The sequence below is a fragment of the Rhinolophus ferrumequinum genome, chromosome 12 (genome assembly GCF_004115265.2).
Source record: "Rhinolophus ferrumequinum isolate MPI-CBG mRhiFer1 chromosome 12, mRhiFer1_v1.p, whole genome shotgun sequence".
Classification (NCBI taxonomy): domain Eukaryota; kingdom Metazoa; phylum Chordata; class Mammalia; order Chiroptera; family Rhinolophidae; genus Rhinolophus; species Rhinolophus ferrumequinum.
Genome location: NC_046295.1, coordinates 53,218,316 through 53,238,104, shown reverse-complemented (window position 1 = coordinate 53,238,104; position 19,789 = coordinate 53,218,316). Strand labels below are relative to the sequence as shown.

At 46.3% G+C, this 19,789-nt stretch overlaps 1 protein-coding gene across 3 annotated transcripts in view; it reads left to right on the top strand.

Annotated features, from left to right (window-relative positions):
• Positions 1 to 774: 774 nt before the first annotated feature.
• FBXO10 (F-box protein 10) overlaps positions 775 to 19,789 on the top strand; it is a 43,929-nt gene continuing 24,914 nt past the window's right edge. For 2 of the 3 annotated variants that reach the window (XM_033122407.1, XM_033122409.1), the window contains exons 1-3: positions 786 to 890; positions 3,714 to 3,832; positions 18,184 to 18,774. In XM_033122407.1, coding sequence (XP_032978298.1) covers positions 3,758 to 3,832; positions 18,184 to 18,774 — 666 coding nt within the window. In that variant the 5' untranslated portion in view covers positions 786 to 890; positions 3,714 to 3,757. Of the gene's footprint in view, positions 891 to 3,713; positions 3,833 to 18,183; positions 18,775 to 19,789 lie in introns of all 3 variants that reach the window. The other variant, XM_033122408.1, reaches the window with a different exon arrangement.

The window sequence follows — 19,789 nt, the reverse complement described above, 5'->3', positions numbered from 1 at the left end:
AGCCGTCCAAGGGGCTTTCCCTCCCCTCTTCCATCTGGCCAACTCCTTACCTTTCTGGCAGGTCCCTGACCACTTTCCCTTGCCCTCTAATTTCAAATCAAGGTTCCTTCAGTGCACTTACCCTAATTTAAAATATATTTATTTAAATGGTAGCTGATTAATGACTCCCTTCTCCACTTGAGAATTCAAGAGGACAGGAAGCATACTAGCTTTGTTCATTTCTATGCCCGTAATAATAACTAACAGCGGCAACTACCGTTTCCTACTACGTGGCAGGCAAAGGGCTAAGCCCTAGAGCTACACTTGTATACACACTCCCGGTGCACTGTGTGCCCGTAGCCAGGGGTCAGTCTGCAGATGAACGAACTCAACCCTTACGAATCCACCTACAAGTCGCTTACCACCTCCTGAAACAGCCCAACAAGTCTGGTGGTTGGAAGAATCGTCTTCATACGGACCCCAGCAAACCTCTCAGCAATGCCACCCACCAATTCTATTCCTGCCCCTCCTGGGGCCACGCACTACAAGCCTCGATCGTCCTCCCACAAGCTCGACTTCGCAGCATCTGAAGCCCCGTCTGTCCCCTCGTGTCTCTCTTCCTCTCCCCTCTCGGGCCTTCCCTGCACAGACTCCTCCGGTTCCCGCTCCGCGGCGGGGGTCCAGGAGCGGCCCCGGCCGCCTGCCCGCGGCTCCCAGCATCCCCCGCCTCGCGCGTCACGTGACGGTGCCCGCCCCGCACGAGCCCGGCAACTGTCACCCTCCGGGCGGGGCTCGCGGCGCGTCCGCCCGCCGGCCTCTGGCAGCGCGCCGCCGTCCTCGCGGCTCCGTTGCGGCTTCGGCGCCCGCGATCCGGACTGCGTGGGCGAGCGCCCCCCGGGAGCTCCGGCGAGGTAAGAGGCGGCCGGCCGGCGGAGGCTGCGGGCGAACTTCTTCCACCCGCATCCCCGCGAGGGCCCCGGCCCGGAGCAGGGGGCGGCCCGGGGGAAGGGCGCGGGCGCCTGCTCCTGGGGACCTGGGGCGCTTCACGAGGCGACCGGCCCTGCAGGCGCCGCTCGGTCCCGGCAAAGGCTGAGCATCTGGCCTTGGCGGGACCCGGCGGAGGTGCTCTCAGGCCGCTGGCGGCCCCGCGCTCCCGCACTCCGCTGGCACCTGGAAGCTCAGCCGCGCGGAGGGAGAGCTGTGCCTTGGTTTCCCCTCCTGGAAAACGACCGGGTGGGGAAGGTGGATCTCCGCGGTTGCCTTCAGCCCTGAGATTGTGCGATTCTGTAAGTGAAGTCCAAGAGGGAGCAGCAGACTCTTGGGATGGGAAGAGCCCTCACCTAGGAATGCAGGAGCGAATGTCTGAGCCGGGCATCTGTTAAGTGTCTTCTGTATTTTGTGCAAATTGCAAGCCTCTAGGATACTCGGTTTCTCCATCTTTAAAGTAAAGATGATGACTCGTGCCCTGCCTCCCTCATGGGACTATAGTGAAGAATGGAAAGCCATTTGAAGAGCCATAACTCTGGAGGCAGTTAGACTTGGGTTCACGTCCTAGTTCTGCCTTTACTGGCTGTGTGACCTTGAGCCCTATAGAACCCTCATTTGTTAGAAGGAGATAATAGTACTCAGCTCATGAGGTTGCTGTGGGGGTTAAGTTTATAGGGCTCAGCACAGTGTCCCGCACAGAAGTGCTCAATAGATAGTGCTAGTAAAATAAGTAGTATTCCATTAGTAAGCTTCACATGAGAGATGTTTGGAATAATCACGCTTCAGTTTCTATGTATTTAGTCCCGAAAAGAGTGCTGCCTTGGTTTCCTAAGAAAAGGGCCACGTGGAACTATTTTCCCCCTTTTCTCTTTCTGGGCCCCCTTTGCCTTATTTACAACTGGCATGTGAACCTGTTGTTCCTATCAGATGAGTTAGGCAGGATGGGAACATTAACGTACTCGAGCAGATGGATATCACATTCCCTCTGAGGGGAAAGAAAAGTGCCAGGCGTGTGCTACTACCAAAAAAAGCACACAACAGTGATTGACTGTCAGAGCTGGAAGATGCCTGGGAAACCATCTAATCCAACTGGCTCCTTTTGCAAATGGAGAAGCTGGACCCAGAATGAGGTCCAGAATGACTTTGATTTTTCTCAGGACCCAACGAATGTTGGCACTAAGTGGTGGAAAGAATGCACACTGTTTACTAGACACTGTGCTTTCCCTGAGTTCTAACCTAATTTTTCATTTACTCAACAAGTATTTATGGAGCACCTGTTGTGTGCTTGTACACCTGCCAAGAGCTGGAGAAGAAATATATATGTGTATATACATGTATCATACATATATATGTCATACAAGTGCACACACACGCTCACACACACACACACACACACCCCTCTGCTGGGTCTCAGTACATTGTTTGAGAATTTTTATACGAGTGTGTTTGAGCAAAACTGACGCCAAGGAGCGAGCTCTCAGATGCTCCTCTCAGTACATTTCATAATAACAATAAGTTTCAGCCCCCAGTGACTGTGCCTCATAGCAGCTGGCCCCAAAGGACAGAAGCACACAGAGAGGTCTGAATTGTTTCGTGATCAGTCACAGCAGTCCCAGAGCCTTTGTTGAAGACTGATGAGATTTTAGACACTGGAGAAAATGCTGCTTTGACAGGGCCTTTAGGAAAGGATTTCCTTCTGGCCTGGAGCACTTAGATTTCTTTGTCTTTCTGGTTTCAGACCTCTGATTGTTTTTAGATTTCTGAAAAAAGCCACTCTTATCATAGTACCTTCTTTTGGTTTCCATGGTTATCAGATGAATGGTATTTTTATGATAGCACAAGTAATACGTGGTCAAGCAGTCCCCAGTTCACTATGGGTTTCTGGTCTCTGGTGGTGGTCCTCTGTTTCTTTTTTAGCTGCAGTGCAAACTATCTACCCCTTCCTCCCTCCCTTCCTCCCTCCCTCATTCCTTCTTTCCTTTAACAAACATGCATGAGTGGCAGGGCCAAGAGGAGTGGGAATAAGTAGAAACAGATAAAAACAGATACAGACCCTGGCTTGGAGACCTCGGAATCTTTGGGGGATAATCCGTGTGCACGACCATAGCCAAGGGGCACTTCAGTGGGGCTCCAATAGGCGTAGATTGGGAGCCAGCCAGAGCTCTGAGAGGTGGGAGGGCTAGTGTTCTGGGCAATGAGGAAGACATCACGTACAAGATGCTTTTCAAGGAAAATGTAAAAGAAACAAGTTCCTTTTACTTGTCTTAGTCGCATAGTAATGATCGGTGGTACAAGAAGCATTTTGTTCTTTCACTTTGCCCTGATGAATGAACCTTCTCTTACGTCACCCATCACCGGCTTTGTTTGAAATGCTCGCTAATTTCTCTCATTACCCTGTTTCTGTTATCTTAGTGATAGTATTAGTTTCCTACTCATACATGATATTATACACATAAAAGTAGATAAGCAGAGACATTTGATTAAGATTTCTTCTATTTCATTTTACGTGTTTAACCTATAGGTCTCATTTCACCAGTTGGGTTCTAATGCAGTCACATATTTATTTATTTTTCCAAGTAATCTCCCAAGTCCTTTAATGCCCTTATTAGTGAGAATTCCGATGTCACCCACTTCCAAGCCCCCTGGGGGCTTAAGCAATCCAAAAGAGTCAGCCTTACTTCCACTTTCCAGAGGAGCAAGAGCTGCAGAGACTGAGCAGTCCACCCACATTGTTATTTCTGACACAGCTATATGGTATCACTATTGAAGAGCTGTCCTGCACGGTCCAAGGATGTGTGGTCACTGCTGCTCAACGCCCTTGTTGGACCAGGTTCCTGCCAGCTTGATCCCATGCTTGGATTCCAAGGTTAGACCTTTTTAGTTTATGCCTACATGCTTAGCCATTCTCCCCAAAGCACTGCATTCTACCCTGTCGCCAGGCTGGGTTCCTCCAGCTTCCTGGTAAGATCTCTTTGGGGACATATGGGGCCCTTTTCCTTCTAGCAGCTTTGGTCAGGGTCACCCCAGACCATACAAGAGATTTCCCTGTTTTCAAACCTTCTATCAGTGTTTGGAGGCTCAATCCCTTCTTCTCTTCCTAACCCATAATCCAAGGCTTTTGGCAAGTTGGTTCTACTTCCTCTCCAGGATTCTGCCTACCAAGGCTTCTCGGGAATGGCAGCTTTCAACAAGATAACTCCCATTAGTGCCTACTCACCTTACTTTTCATATGTAAGAGGGGGTCCTCTGATGACTCTTGGCAAAGCATAGATCTGTCCCCGGGAGACTGTGTCTCCATCTATAGTCCTAAGAGAAGTAGGCATTATTGAAAATTTACTTGGCATGTAACCTGTTAGGGATTTGGGGGACAAAGTTTTAATTTAAAGATGAAGGATTTTCAATTCCCTCAAATTTTCTAAGAATCAAACAATAATCAGTACATTTATTTCATTGTCTCTGTTTTAAACTTTTAAAAATATGAGCTATAACAAGAATGCCTGCAGGGAAAAACCACAAACGTATAGTTTAACAATTCTAAGGGAAATAGACATGTAACCACCGTCTATGTCAAGAAATGGAACCTTGCCAACACTCAGTAATAACAGCCCCTCCCAAATCATAACCTCCTCCCCAGAAGAAACCCTGCCTTGCCTTTTGTGATAATCATTTCTATGCTTTTCTTTGTACTTTTGTCACTTATATTTGTATCCCTAAACAATATAGTTTACTTTTACTTGTTTTTCAACTTCATACATCTAGAATCACACTGTGTGTATTTCGTGTTTGCTTCTTTTGCTCAAGTTGTATGTGAGCTGCACCCATGTGGTGACTGCACTTCTTTTCATTGCCAACAGTATTTCGTGATATGAATAGGTCACAATATATTTATTTATTCATCCTGTAGTTGATAGGTACTTGTGTTGCTGTAGTTTCTGACCACCAAAAACTGTAGCCAAGGACATCCTTAAACATTTTCTCTTGTGTATGTGAACAAGTTTCTTTGGGTTCTATATGTCAAAGTGGAATTGCTTTGCCAGATAATGCCTAACAGTTTTCTACGTGATTGGACCAGTTTACTTCCATCCAGCAGTATATGCGAGTTCCAATTGTTTCACATCCTTGAAAGTACTTGGTATTGTCAGTTTAAAACTTTTTTTAAACTATTCTTGGTGTATAATGATATCTCTTGTGGCTTTAATTTTCTTTCCTTGGTTACCACTGATGTTGAGCCACTTTTTCACTGACTAATTGGATGACCTCTTTTGTGAACTGCCTATTCAAATCTTTTGCCTGTTTTTCAGTTTTTCTTTGTGACTTGTCAGAGTTCTTGATATATTTTGATTAGTGGTCCCTTGTCAGTTGTATGTCTCAAAAGTATCTCCTATTCTGTGACTCTCTTCTCACCCTCTTAAACGGTGATCTCTTAGATCCTATTCTGTAGAAGCAGGACCTACAATGGGGATTCTTGCACCAGGAGAAGTACTCGGGAAAAGGAGAATGAGGGAAGCAGGATGGGGGGACAAGAGAAAGAGAGATATACCAGGTGAGGTGGCAGTTTTCTGGAGAACAGATGTCTGTGAGTTGTTATCAGCCGAAACTTCTATCTGGGGGTTGGGTGTGCTAGCCAGTGAAGGGGATCTGGGTGATGCACTGATGGTATTCTCTACTGTCTATTTTGATCCGTTCCTTTTTAATCTTAAATTTACTCCATCCAGATCCAACTTCTCCAGGATTCTGGTTGGTCTCAATTTCTGGGAAATCTTACAAGAGGAATGTTAGTGAGACAAACTACAATCCCTGCTGCTGCCTTTAATCCACGGATCTAATACCCATTCACTTCCTCCTCCACCGCCGTTTTAGTTCCCCTCCTTTGTCCCTTGAATGTTTCAGAGAACTCAGTGATGAAGCCACCTGGGTCTGGAAGTTTGTTTTCTTTTATGTTATTTTTTATTTAAAAATTTTTTTTGCCTTGACCATATACTTTATTGTTTCTGTGCATAAAATACTTAGGACATTAATTTTATATTTATGCCTTAAATCACTTGACATGTCAAAATGATGATACCTTTCTTTTTTGGGTTGGGTAAACACTCATGCTCCTCTGACAGAGATTTTACAATCTTTTATATTATTTTTGACCACAGAGTCAATGTTCTTAGTGGATCTAGGACAATTTAAAATTTTTCTTCTTAAGTTAGTTTCAGTAAGTAATATTTTTCCAGGTATTTGTCTAAAGTTTGAAATTTATATATAAAAGTTGTTTATAATATTTCCTTAATATTCTTTTAATGGCTGCAACGTCTGTAAAGATCTCTCCCCTTTTCATTCTGATTTCATTTTTATGCTTGTTCCTTTTTTTCTTCTTCAGTAGAACCAACTTTTATCTTCATTAATATTCTCCATAGTAAAGTTTTCTATTTCATTTAGTTCTGCTCTTTTCTTTATTCTTTTCATTCTACTTTCCTTGGGTATATGTTGTTTTTTCCCTAAATTCTTGAAATCGATGCTTAGTTCATTAATTTTTATCCTTTTATTTTTATTTCTTCCATTTAAGGCTGACCATTTTTTCAAATACTCTTTAGTGGGAGCTCATAAGTTTTTTATTTTAGTCATTTATCTTAAAATATTTTCTAATTTTCATTGTGATTTCCCCTTTGACTCATAGGTATCTCAGAAATGTGTTTTCTTAATTCCCAAATATATAAGTATTTTTTAGTTATCTTTTATTAATTGATTGTGGTCAGTGAGCTTGTTTTGTATAATTTTAATCCTTTGAAATTTCTATTAAGGCTCCATTTATGGTCAGTTTTTATGAAATGTTACATGCGTGCTCGAAAGTGATATGATTATGTGTGATTAAAAAAACATGGTGAATGTTTAAATACAAAAATTTATTACAGTAAAAGACACATTGCATTAATCCCCTTCAAAATACTCCCCCTTGCTTTGAACACATTTATTCCATCGTTCTTGCCACTTTCTGAAGCAGTTCAGGAAGTCCTCTTTCGTGAGTGTCTTTAGTTGCGCTGTCGTGGCTGCCTCGATGTCCTGAATCGATTCAAAACGTTTACCTTTCAAGGTCATTGTGATTTTGGGGAAGAGCCAGAAGTCACACGGTGCCAGATCATGGTCACTACAGCATCACCATAAACTAATTTTAACATTTCCTGTGTTTCTTTAGCACTTTTTTGCAGTTTGAAACAAAATTTCATGCTTTGTTTGTGATCCATGATTTATGACACACTTTAAAAACATACCTTCTCTCAACTGTAGCTCACACCGACTGACTGCACCGAACAAGTAGAAACTTGTCACACACTGTTACTAAGGTTCGATGTGCCCTTCCCATATTGAAGATCCCTGCCTTTCTGTTGGATGGCATGCGGCAGCAGCATCCACTGTATTTTTTTTTATCACATCTCGTATTCTATAGTTGTTAGATTCAGTGGACTATGTAATGTCATTAGTTCAAGTTTGTTAATTATATTAAAATATTTTTTATCCTCACTAATTTTTTTGCCTATGCTAGCTATTATAGAGAGAAAAACGATTTTATCTGATAGTGGTATAGCTATACCATCTTTTTTTTTTTTTCAGTGAACCTATGCCAGGTATATCTTTTTCCATACTTTTATTTTCATCCTGTATCTGTTTTAGATATGTCTCTTATAAACATCATATAATTGGATTTTGCTTTTTTCATAGCCTGTCTTTGTCTCTTAACTGGAGCATTTAATTCATATTCATTTAATGTAACCACTAATGTATTTAGGTTTAAGTCTGTCTTCATATTTTATGCTTTCAGTGTATTTGTACTGACAGTTCTCCACTTCACATTAGTTCTTTCTTCCCTTCTTTTGGGTTATTTTTAATCATTCACTGTTTTTCCTTTTACTAGTTTGGATGTTAAGTAATTTCTCTTCTTTAATGGTTACCCTTGAAATTTTAATTTAACCAAAGTTGATAAATAAATTAGAGGTGATTACTATCCCTACTCTTCTTTTGGACAGTATAGGGACAATAGACTGCTTAAACTCCATTTATCCCCTTCCTGCTTAGTGGTAGACTATTTGTAATACACTGCGTCAGTTTTGAGTCATTTAAGGACCCACAGATAGAACAAATGTGATGTGGGAAGAAAAAAGTGAGAGAGCAGAGAATTTACTTGAGAAAACTCTGTATATCTATCAGGACTCTTTTTGTTGCAAGTGATCAGCTTTGACTCTCAACTTTAGAAAGAAAATCTGTTGGCTTATAAAATTGCATAGCTGGATCTAGGGGCTCAAAAAAGTATGTGTGTGTACGTACTCATATGTCTTTCTCTCTTTCCCCACCCCCACTTCCTCCCTTTCTCCCTCTTTCTGTCTCTCCCCCTCTCCCCCCTCCATCTCTCCCAGTTGCTCAACCTTGCTTGTCTTAATTTGGCTTCATTCTTAGATGAACTATTCTGAGTTGCCCCATCCCTGGCAAGGGAGATGGGATGTTCTGATTGTCTACTTTGGATCAAGTGTCCATCCTATCTGCTAGAGGACTGAGGCACTTTGAATGACAGCCGCACCAGGACTAAATGGAGGGGGAGTGGAATTCCTCTAAGGAACCAGAAGAGGGAAGGTGTGCTGGGCAGACGAAAGTTATGGCTCCCACAATCCACTGTACTGAGTAATGACTGGAAGAGTGATGCAAAAAACGAAGCAGGTTAGAGAGGTTGCAGTTGGAATTAACTCAGTTAACATGTACAAGAAAAAGGAAGAGGACATCACACAGCCCTTTCTAAGAGAAACTTGTACATCCACAGCTCCTGTTCATGTAGGGGCAGCCCCAGACAGTCATACTTTCTAGTATGAAATCTTGCTCTATCCCTAACTCCTAGTAGTCAAAACTTACTGGACCAGAGATGGACATCAGACCCAGGAACAGCCAATTCCTGACTCACCAGGGACCTGTGCAGAGGCCTTGGGCTCAGTCTCGTTGAGGCACCTCAACCGTGATGTCTAGAAACGAAATAAAAAAGGGAGTAATAGTTTGTCCCTGGAATGAGGGATGAGACTACTACCTTTTGGGTAGCTGTTATAAGTGCTCATTTGAGATGACATATAAAATGTACCTGGTGTTTAATAAGCCCCATCACACCTTTCCCTGCCCCCAGGTCACCCGGCTTATTAATGTTAAATCAGGACTAAAACTTAGATCCCGGGATCCCGACCCCAGTGCCCTCCGTAGGTGAACCACAGTGAGCGAACAATGCACTGAAGGAGGGAAAGGGCCCTCTGGCTCCCAACCCCGCTCAGAAAGCACCATGTGTGCTACAGAACACAGCGTTCTGGTCTATGTCATCGAATTTCAAAGCTGAAATAAGAAACAGCTGGTGATTTTTCAGGCTGAAGAGAGCTAAGGTTTAAAGAAATGATGAAAAGCCCAGCTGAGATTTTTTGTCATCTTCAAAGTTTTAAATTTTGTATCATTTCCAATAATGTGTGTATGAGTGTAGATGTAGGTATGTATTAATATGTGTACGGGGCTCTTTCGTGGTTCCCAATATTTTACTCTCTGTGTATTTTCAAATGAAAATCCGCAAAACTTTAGGGAGATTTACTTTGATTTGAAGAAAGGTCTAAAATCATTAACCCATTATGGTTGCTTAATACAGTTTTTTTACACTGGAGCTTAATACAGTTATTTACACTGGACCTTTGTATGCCTCATAATGTGGGGAGAAAAGATCTTTTTCTCCTTTGTTGGTACTAGAGTTCTGAGCTGTCCTAGATAGTTCCCCCACCCCCCCGCCACCCTTTACTTTTGTATTAAAAGCAAAATTCCCACCACTTTGATACTGATACGGCCTGGCCTCCCCTAGATAGGAAGTAAGTGCATTTTCTTCATTTTACAAAGACTGGGACATGGAAGCAGAATTGTTAAGTCCCCGGCCCACAAGATTGCCCAGTGAGGTAGAGGCAGAGCCCCTACTAGAAGCCTGTTGAGCCCCTTTTGTCTGACTCATTTCTGCACGGGGTAGGGCTCTCTGTGCTGGGACTCAAGGCAGATCCCTGCTGCCCCCAAATTATTGAAAACTCTGTGTGAACTGACCCAGCTGGCTTGTCTCCCTGACCCTGTCATGTTCCAGTTGCTGCAGCCAGACTGAACCTCTTACTACTATGTCCTAAATCCAGCTGCAGGTTTCCTACCCTGGGCTTTTGCTGACACTTTCCTCTGCCTACAGTCCCTTTTTCTCTATTCTCGGCCCCCATTTCTACCCATATCCCAGAGTCCAGCTTTTCCATGGAGCTTGACTTCGTGGTTAAAAACCCAATCTTTAGGGTCGAGCCTAGCTGCAAAAGGGGGCTCTGCTGCTGTTTAGCAGAGTGATTGGGGAGTCATTTGTCACATAAGTTCCCTCAGGCTTGGTGTTTTCATCTGTAAAATGAAGAGAATAATACATCAAATCAGTGCTTCTCCAACATACAGGAATTCCCTGTTCATCTTGTTGAAATGCCACTTCTGATCCAGTAGGTACAGGATGGTGCCTAAGAGTTGGCATTTCTAATCAGCTCCTGAGTTCTGGGAACAACATCCTGAGTTATAAGGCTTTGGAGAGATGTTGAGAGAATAAAATAAATAAGACATGAAAAGTACTTCATATCGTGCCCTTCAAATAGGTAGCGGCTGCTGTTTTTGTTGCCTTCTATTATTATTGGCTGATTTCCCTAGCTGGAGGTCACATTTTCCTTCTTTGAACAAGAGCTTTCCCTCTTTTGTGGCACTCAGAACTTTTTCCCTTTTACTGTGGCTTTGGTTCTTTGTTTTTATGGGGCTTTTTTGATGAGATATGTTTGTCTCCTACCAGACTTGAGGTGGGTCTTTATCTGATTCCTGACTCCCTAACTGCTTATCAGCGGTCTTATACAAAGTAAGTGTTAACTACATACTTGGGTCATTTACTTATTTTTTTGTTTTATTCCACAGGGATCTGTGTCACAGTAGGGATTCTATAGCCAATGGTTGGAGTACTACTCCGAGCCAGGCATAGTTCTAGGCATAATACAAAACAAGGCTACAAGGTTTCTGCCCTTAAGGAGCTTACATTTTTCCCCAGGGGATACAGATAATAAGTAAAGAAAGCATATTATATGTAAAGTGATAAGCTCCTTGAGGGCAGAGAATGTGTCTAATTCATCACAGTGAGTTTCCTCATAGTAGGTGTTCAGGCACAATGTCACCTGGCCACGTTAACATCTGTATGTGCTGTTTCGCTTTTCACGTGAGTAGTCCCTATGGTTCTAACATAGGACTTCTCACGTCCCCTTCACTCACCTCACCAGTCCACTCAGATTTTATCCCTGACCCCAATTTGCCTACCCATCATGATGCCCGGCAAACTAAATGGCCCATAGAACCCACCCGCTCGGAAGCAGGTGGGAGTCTAGAGAGCAAAACAAAGCAAAGCTTTACTTCTAGTGCCTTAAGTGACAAGACTTCTGTACAATTTTCTAAGGATGTCCACTCCGAGTTTCTCCTTAACAAGTCCTTTTCCAGTTCATGGCCTTTAGATGTTACTAAGGTGAGAACTTGGTCAGCAGACTTCTGTCTCTTTACTCTCTCCACTCACTTTAGTGATCTCATCCCATCCCATGGCTTTAAATGTCATTCAGGTGTCTGTTTAAATGTCACTTCCTTAGAGACTTTCCTTAACAACCCTATCTGAAATAGCTCACATGCTCATGCCCGCAGGCACACACACACACAGCCTTCTTAACCTGCTTTATTTCTCTTCATAGCATTTATGTTATTATTTTAAAATTGTATTGTCTGTCTCTGAAGGTAGAGTTCACTGCTTGTCAGTACTTGGAACAGTGCTGTGGGGACAGAGCCCCAGAGAGCAGTTTCCAGGCTCTCAGATTCACGTGGAAAGGTGCTGGCTCAGGTAGTAGATGGCCATCGGCTGTGGCTAGTTGGCTGTCATCTGTAGCCAGTTAGCCAATTGGCCACTGATATAATTGCCGCGGCTATGGTGGAGAGAGAGAGTCGGTTGGTTGGCAGAGAAGCGGACAGCAGGTTGCACGTTGTGTGAACCCAGCCTGCAGTGAGACTATAGTGGTGTGATTCCCCTATCTATGGCTCCGTGGGTGTTCCTTTTTGGCCTCACCGTATCCTGTGTTCTTGTGTGGGGAGTGGGAGCTGAGACCCCGCATGACACCCCGCGTGACAAATGGCGCAGCAAGCAGGGTGTGGTGCCGGCCGAAACTCACCAAAGGATGGTGGAGCAGTTTATGCGTACAAAAGTTCAGCTTCGGGAGGCCCGTGAGGAGCAACGCCGGGAGCGGGAGGCACGGTCTGCCTGGGAGACTCGAGCCTCCAGATGGCACACCTCCCTCTTGGCCATGGAAGGCGTTGTCCTCCTTTTGTTGATCTGCTTCTGCTGTAGGCTCCGAGGATTGTGGACATTATACACTGAGGCCACCACTCACTCAGACACCTGGCATGGCGAGCAGGATTCCGACCAGGTAGGAATGGAGTCTGACTCTGGGCAGGAGGACGTGTGGCCCCCACACAGTGTGTGGTGTCCGGTGGCCACTGTTCTCAGGAGTTGGACCCGCAAGGAGGGGTGGGAGGACATGGACAGCTCTCCGGCCAGCGTGGAGAGGGCCCTGCAGGCTCTGGCTGAGCGGTTGCCGGAGGAGGAGAAGGCTACAGCCGGCCGCGTGGGCTGGATGTTCCTCACGGCCTTGAGTCTCAACACGGAAAATGCACTTAATGAAATGGCCCAGGTGCCGGACCAGGTGTCCCGGTTGGAAGCGCTGGAAGCTCGGGTCCGCCTGTTAGAAGAGGGGCCCCACAGTAGAGACTCTGAGGCAAAGACAGAGGAAGCGGATGTAGATAATGTAGCTCCCAACCCCCAAGCCTGGCCGATCTTGAAGCAAAGGGTAAAACTTGAGCAACCTTTGGGCCCCGGGGGTGTTGCTGCCGGCAACCCAGCTGTGACTGAGTTCACAACCTACACCCCTTACACTCCCACTGAGTTGCAGGAGCTGGGGAGGCGGTACCGACAGCGCCCTGGAGAGCCAGTCTCAGCTTGGCTACTACATTTATGGGATGAGGGAGCAGATAACATTCTCTGCTCCCCAGGTGAGATGGAAAAGCTAGCCTTTGTGACAGTGCATCCGTCCCTGCGACAAAGGTTACAGAACTGCCATAGGTTGGCCCACGACCAGGGCAACCATTCTCTAATGGAGTGGCTCACTGCTGGGGTACGCACAGTATGGGGACAGGCTGGCGAGCTGCCAGACACAGTGAGTCAATGGCAGTCATATACGGAACTTACTCAAGTCATCCGTGAAATGGGTATGAGACATGCTATTTTCAACCCTACTACACAGGGGCCAGATGATGAGCTTTTTACAGCCAGCATGAGAGATATGGTTTTGGATACTGCACCTGCGAGTGCTTTTGGATCCTTGGTTGCCATTCTTACACCCTATGTGGGGCGACGGATCCATGAAGTTACAACTGCCATGGCCACCCTAGGGGATGTTGAAAGCCGGAGGCGAAGGAAGTTAAGACAGGAGATCCACGCAGTTGAGACCTGGAAGCCCAAATCAAAAGTAAAGGGGCGAGGTCGAGGCCTCAGAGAGTAACAAGCGCACAGATGTGGCATGATCTCGTGGCAGCAGGGGTCGATTGGGAGAAAATAGACCGAAAAACCAAGGCACTCCTGCTAGAACTTTGGAAACAGTTGCATCCGGAACAGCAATTCCGGAGAAGCCTAAAGGAGATGTCTGGGCAAGCGCGACCCGTGTCCCTCCAGGACTTCATGCAGCCACTTGAGGCCGACTCCTTTCAGCTTGATTAGGGGTGGGGCTAAGGTACCCGGTCAGAGGGAACGATAGCAATGGACTTGGCCCTGGCAGGTCAAAAGCCCCCATTGTCGACAGTTGGGCCTGATAGCCGCATGGGGGGCCGGTTTGACTCATGATTTGCAAGTGACACCAGGGGTGGTGGCTGAGTGGCCACCGCAAGTGACTGTAGTATACGGAGGTCCCGATACCGGGATGATTTTGCGGGGAACCTATGTGCTCTCACTATGGCCTATTATGGGGTCCCCTGTTCTTTTACATGTTGAAACTATGCAAGGGACCCCAAGCACTGCCACAAAGGTCTGGTACCACAAACCGAGAAAGGTGCCAGTGACAGCGACCCTGCTTTCCAAGGACAAAAAGTTAGCATGTATCCTCCCAGATGGAAGGGATTTGCCATTGTTGGTTCCTAAGATGACTGTTTCTTTTCGTCTGTAGGTGCTGATAGGCTAATATGGCACAGGGACCCTCGCGGAAGACGCTTGTTGTGTAGTAGATTGTGAGGCAAGACCTTGTAGGGGTGGAGTGTGGGGACAGAGCCCCAGAGAACAGTTTCCAGGCTCTCGGCCTCACGTGGAAAGGTGCTGGCTCGGGTAGTAGATGGCCGTCGGCTGTGACTAGTTGGCCGTCGGCTATAGCCGGTTAGCCATTGGCCACTGATATAACTGCCGCGGCCGTGGTGGAGAGAGAGAGTTGGTCGGTTGGCAGAAAAGCGGACAGCAGGTCGCACATCGTGTGAATCCAGCCTCCAGTGAGACTATAGTGGTATGACTACCCTACCTATGGCTTCGTGGGTGTTCCTTTTTGGCCTCACCATGTCCTGCGTTCTTGTGTGGGGAGCGGGAGCATGACACCCCGCGTTACAGTGCCTAGCACAATAGTTGACAATCAACGAATATTTCTTGAATAAATATTTTTTTTCCTTTGGAAATTCTCAAAATCCTCCTGAGATGTAGCAGGATAGCCATCATTAGCCTGTTTACCAAAGAGGAAATCGGCTCAGAGAGGTTAAAGGATTTGCGTCAAGTCACGGGGTTGGGAAGCAGTAGAGCCTGCTTGTTGAGAGCTAAGTCTCGTGAGACTCACCTCCCCAGAGGGTGGCCTCTGCCTGGCCCACGGAGGCTGGGGACACCAAGTGGCTCAGAGGCATGTGAGGTGGTTCGGCGATGCCACACAGAAACCCTGAGTTCTCACACTCTTGGGAACACATAAATAAAGGGGCAGCTTGAGGCAGACCTCACTGCGTGCTTTCCCCTGCCCCAGACACATTCCCACTATTGTTTCTCCTTTGCAGGCATCACACTCCAGGTGCAAGCCCTGCGGGACATTCGTTACTTTAATTCCATGGCTCAGAGGCCCCAGTGGCAAAAAGGAAGGGCAAAACTTGAATACAATTTTTTTTTAAATGTTACTTGGTTATAGAAATCCCTGTTGCTGTATGGATCCCCACGGATTAATGTAAATAAATAAAGCCACATGGAATAACAGGGAATGTGACATTTGAATAAAAGGAAATTCTCATCTGAGCTCAGAGGCGGTCTGGACTTTATTTTTTTTATGCCCATACCATACTGTCTTGTGGCTGACAAGCTGAGGGAGTCTAAATTACGGGTTTTGTTTTTAAAGAGTGTTAAGTTTTATTCTAGCAGGCAGTTGAGACAGTGGTGGAACCCTTTAATCCTGTCAGGCTTGCTTTTATTCTTCCAATTTGAATTTATTCTATGGCATATCCTTTCTGAGTCTTCGCATGAACGGTCCATATTCTCAGCTGGAATTCCATGGTCTCCCAGTTCTGTGCGAGCTCTAGTATCAGTTTACCCCATGGCAGGTGACCTCTACTAGGCCAGATGAAGTCTTGCCCTGTGCATGTGCGGCCCAGCTTGCAGCCAAGAAACTGCTCACCCACCCCACCCTCACTCTGTGCCGCTCGCTCCATTCTGGTCCCCTGCCTCAGACTCCGCCGCTTCCGCAGCACAGAACTCAAATCTGCCTGCTCAGTGAGACCACCACTCTGCTTGGTCTCTATCTCCCTACACCACGATCAGTAGGTACCCCAGGATGAAAGCCGGGGCAGTCCTGCACTTCCCTCCTGTTTCTCTTCTCAAAGGTCACAGTCCTGTGTAGCTGGCTGGCTGCTCAGTACCTGAAAGCATATATTCAGTCGCCTCAGACAGTTGGTCCAGCTTTATAGTTGTTTATGGCACAGGGATGAATCTAGTTCCAGTTACTCTGTCATGGCCGGAAGTAGAAGTTCAGGTTCAGTTTTGGATATTATGCTGAGTATTTAGTATCTGTGGGACATCCGAGTACAAATGCCCAGCATGCAATTGGTTGTGCTTATGGAGCCTTTAAAGAGACCATTGGGGCTGGAGATTCAGATTCTGTAGGTGCTAATTTAGTGGTCGTTGAAGCCAAGGGAATGAATGGGATCACTTAGCTACAGAATGGTTAGAGAGGGGTCAAAGAGCATTTTTCTCTTAAAGAGTCTGAGAAGGTGTAGCTGAAGAAGTAGGTGAGGAACAGGAAACCACTGTCACAAACACCGTGACTAAATGGCATTCATCAAGGTGAGTGACAGCTGTCAGGAACCCAGCCTTTTCTCTGTATATGTAATGTGTCCAGAACCCAGCTTTTCTCCACTGCTTCTGAGGATTTAGTAAATCTCACTGGGTGGGTGATCATTAGGGAACAACCTACATACCCAGACTCCAGTACTAATCTGTAGCATGAAATCCACACCTGTCTTGAGGAAGTTCTGAGTTTCTTCCAGACATAATCACATGTTTGTGCCTCCAGACTTCTTGGGGCTTAGAAGCTGACAAGTATGATCATCATTTTCACAGAGTTGAGAGGAAAACCAAGGCCCTGGAGAGGTTAGAAACTTGATTAGTCAGTTGTAGAGCCTGCCCCTTTTCTAGTTTTAGTTTTTAGTTGTCTAGAGACTTTATAGGGTTTCAGAGTTGGAAGTTGCTCTAGGTCATCTAACACAATCCCCTCGTTTTTCAGGTAGGGAAACTGATACTCATAAATGAGAGGGCTTTAACCAGGTATAAAGAACAGAAATTCAATGAGGCCAGCTTAAGCAAAAAGGAAAATTTATTACGAGTGCAGAGACAGCTGATGGAATTCAAAAGGCAAGGACAAAGCTGAAGCCATGACCTGGACTGCTGTAGAGAAACTAGAATGTCCCTTGTTCCTGCCCTTGCTCTGCTTTTTCCTGTGTCTCTGATTCATTCTTATTGTACAACGGCTTCTTGTGCCCCACCCTCAAGAAAATGATCACCAGCCACTATTCCTAAGTTTATAGCTTAGAAAAGAAGCTATCCCTCCCCCTCTGTTCAGGAAAGAAGTCAACCCAATTCTAGAATCACAACTCATACTCCCCTGGAGAAGGTCTCAGTGGCCTAGTTGGAGCCATCCAACTAGGCCAATCAGTTGCAGCCAAGAGGCTCGAGTAGCATTGTTCTACACACGCAGCTGTAGGGAGCCTACCTCTGTAACCACGTAGTGTAAATTGCTGGGGGGAGAAGAGGATATTTTCCAGAAGAAAGAGAGGGGGCAGATGGCTGGGCAGCCAGCCTAGTAGATGTTTAGGACACTAGGGTGACATCAGTAACCAGTGGCAGAACCAGGACCAGACCCACAGCCTCTGTGGAGAGCAGTCTTTCCCGAGGCTGTCTCACGTGGGGAAGCCATGGTCGTTATATGCCCTGGTGACCAGGAGAGACAGACAGTTGGGCGCTGCCTGCCTCAGCTCTCATTCCTATTGGTGTGATGAACTAGAGGTCCCTCCCTGGGAGTCTAGGGGATCCAGAACTCTGGGGCCACAGTAGCCAAAGGCGGTTCCCTCTATATTAGGCCAAACTCTTTTAGTTACCAGTCTCAGAAACCCAAATCAAACCAGCTGAAGCAAAAAGGACATGTATTAGAAGGCCACTGAGGTGTCTCACAGAACTGAAGGATGAACTGAAGGTTTCAGGGCATCTGAAGGAATCTGGAATCAGAACAACCAGGACACGCTTATATGTGCTCATGGTTTTCTGTCCCTTTTTCAGTTTTTATCTTTAATTTCTCATTTCTGCTTGGCGCTGGTACCACAAGGTTTTCTTCACAAGGTGGGAAGTGCGGCTGCCAGCATTTCTGAGGTCATACATAACCTTCTATTGTCTGACCAAAGAGAAAAGAGGGTCATCCCATCTGATTCCAGGTAGAAAAATCCCAGAGAAGGATTCTGATTGAAGGGATGGAGCCCAGTGATTGGCTGGATCTTGTTCACTGGCTCACCCTCGGGTTAAGGAAAAGCTGAGGCTATTTTAGGGGGGATCCTAAGCAGAGTCAACAAAAACCTTTTTTGTTCTGTGTCTCCCAGGTGACCATGGACGCTGGTGGGCTCCCTCTGGAGCTGTGGCGCATGATCCTCGCCTACCTGCACCTTCCCGACCTGGGCCGCTGCAGCTTGGTATGCAGGGCCTGGTATGAGTTGATCCTCAGTCTGGACAGCACCCGCTGGCGGCAGCTGTGTCTGGGCTGCATCGAGTGCCGCCACCCCAACTGGCCCAACCAGCCTGACGTGGAGCCCGCATCTTGGAGGGAGGCCTTCAGGCAACATTACCTGGCCTCCAAGACATGGGCCAAGAACGCGCTGGACTTGGAGTCCTCTGTCTGCTTTTCTCTGTTTCGCCGGAGGAGGGAACGTCGTACCCTGAGTGTTGGGCCAGGCCATGAGTTTGACAGCCTGGGCAGTGCCTTGGCCATGGCCAGCCTGTATGACCGAATTGTGCTGTTCCCAGGTGTGTATGAAGAGCAAGGCGAAATCATCCTGAAGGTGCCTGTGGAGATCGTGGGCCATGGGAAGTTGGGTGAAGTGGCCCTGCTAGCCAGCATTGATCAGCACTGCTCAACCACTCGCCTGTGCAACCTCGTCTTCATGCCGGCTTGGTTCTCACCCTTCATGTTTAAGGTAGGCGTTCACGTCAGAGGGATGGCCTCTCCAGCCCTGCCTTTGGGCCTCGGTGTCTTTTCAGTGGGTTTGTCATCCCTTTTTTGTTGGAATTGAGAGTTTAGTCATTATTTCTATAATACACTCCTCTGAGTTCTGCACCAGTTGACAGATAGGCACAGGGTCAGTAGAGATTAACATTCTGCTTTATTCCTGGCAAAGCTGTATTAAAAAAGTGAGCCTTGGACTTGAGGCCAAAATTGTTTTGTGCTTCTTCCCTTCCAAACTGGATCAACTGGAGCCACAGGTGGAGCAACTAAGTGGGAAAGGCAGTTCCTGGGAGCATGTCACATGGTGACAAAGCAGAGAACACTTTATGGCGGCACGCCCAGAGGGAAAGGCGAAAAAGGGGAGGGAGATGCAGGACCAACGACTTTCAGTGCATTAGCCCCACCCTGTGGAGGGTCAAAGAAGGTCAGGCTTTTACCAAGGGTGACTAGAGAGAGGGCCAGGAAATATCAGTCGCAACACATTCCTTCTAGGAACACAGAGCAGAAGTTGTGTTCAAAGCAAAGTGTGTACTGAGATGTTGGTAGCTCCTGGCAGAGCAGTCTACAGCTCTTACGTTGCCTAGAAACTGACTGCAATACCTGGATTGTGTACCCAGTCAACAAAAATGGTATTGCCAATATTACCACCAATAACAACTAAATTGTCTCTCGGGTTTGTAATGATCGTTATACCACCAGTCATTTACGATGCACTTACTGTGTGCCAGGCATATGTTTTACAGCCATTTATTACGATGGGCCAGGTCATCTGATTTTATAGGTGAGCAAACAGAGGCTCAACAAGATTAAGTGACTACCCAGGTCTCAGACTTAGTAAGGGACAGAGCTAGGATTCAAAGTGTGTATTCATAATCTAGGTGACTTTCCACCTATGGCCTCATTTGATCCCCACAACAAACATCTGTGGCAGACGGAGCAGATGTGGTATCCCCATTTGCAGATGAGGGCCACCGAAGCTCAGAGAT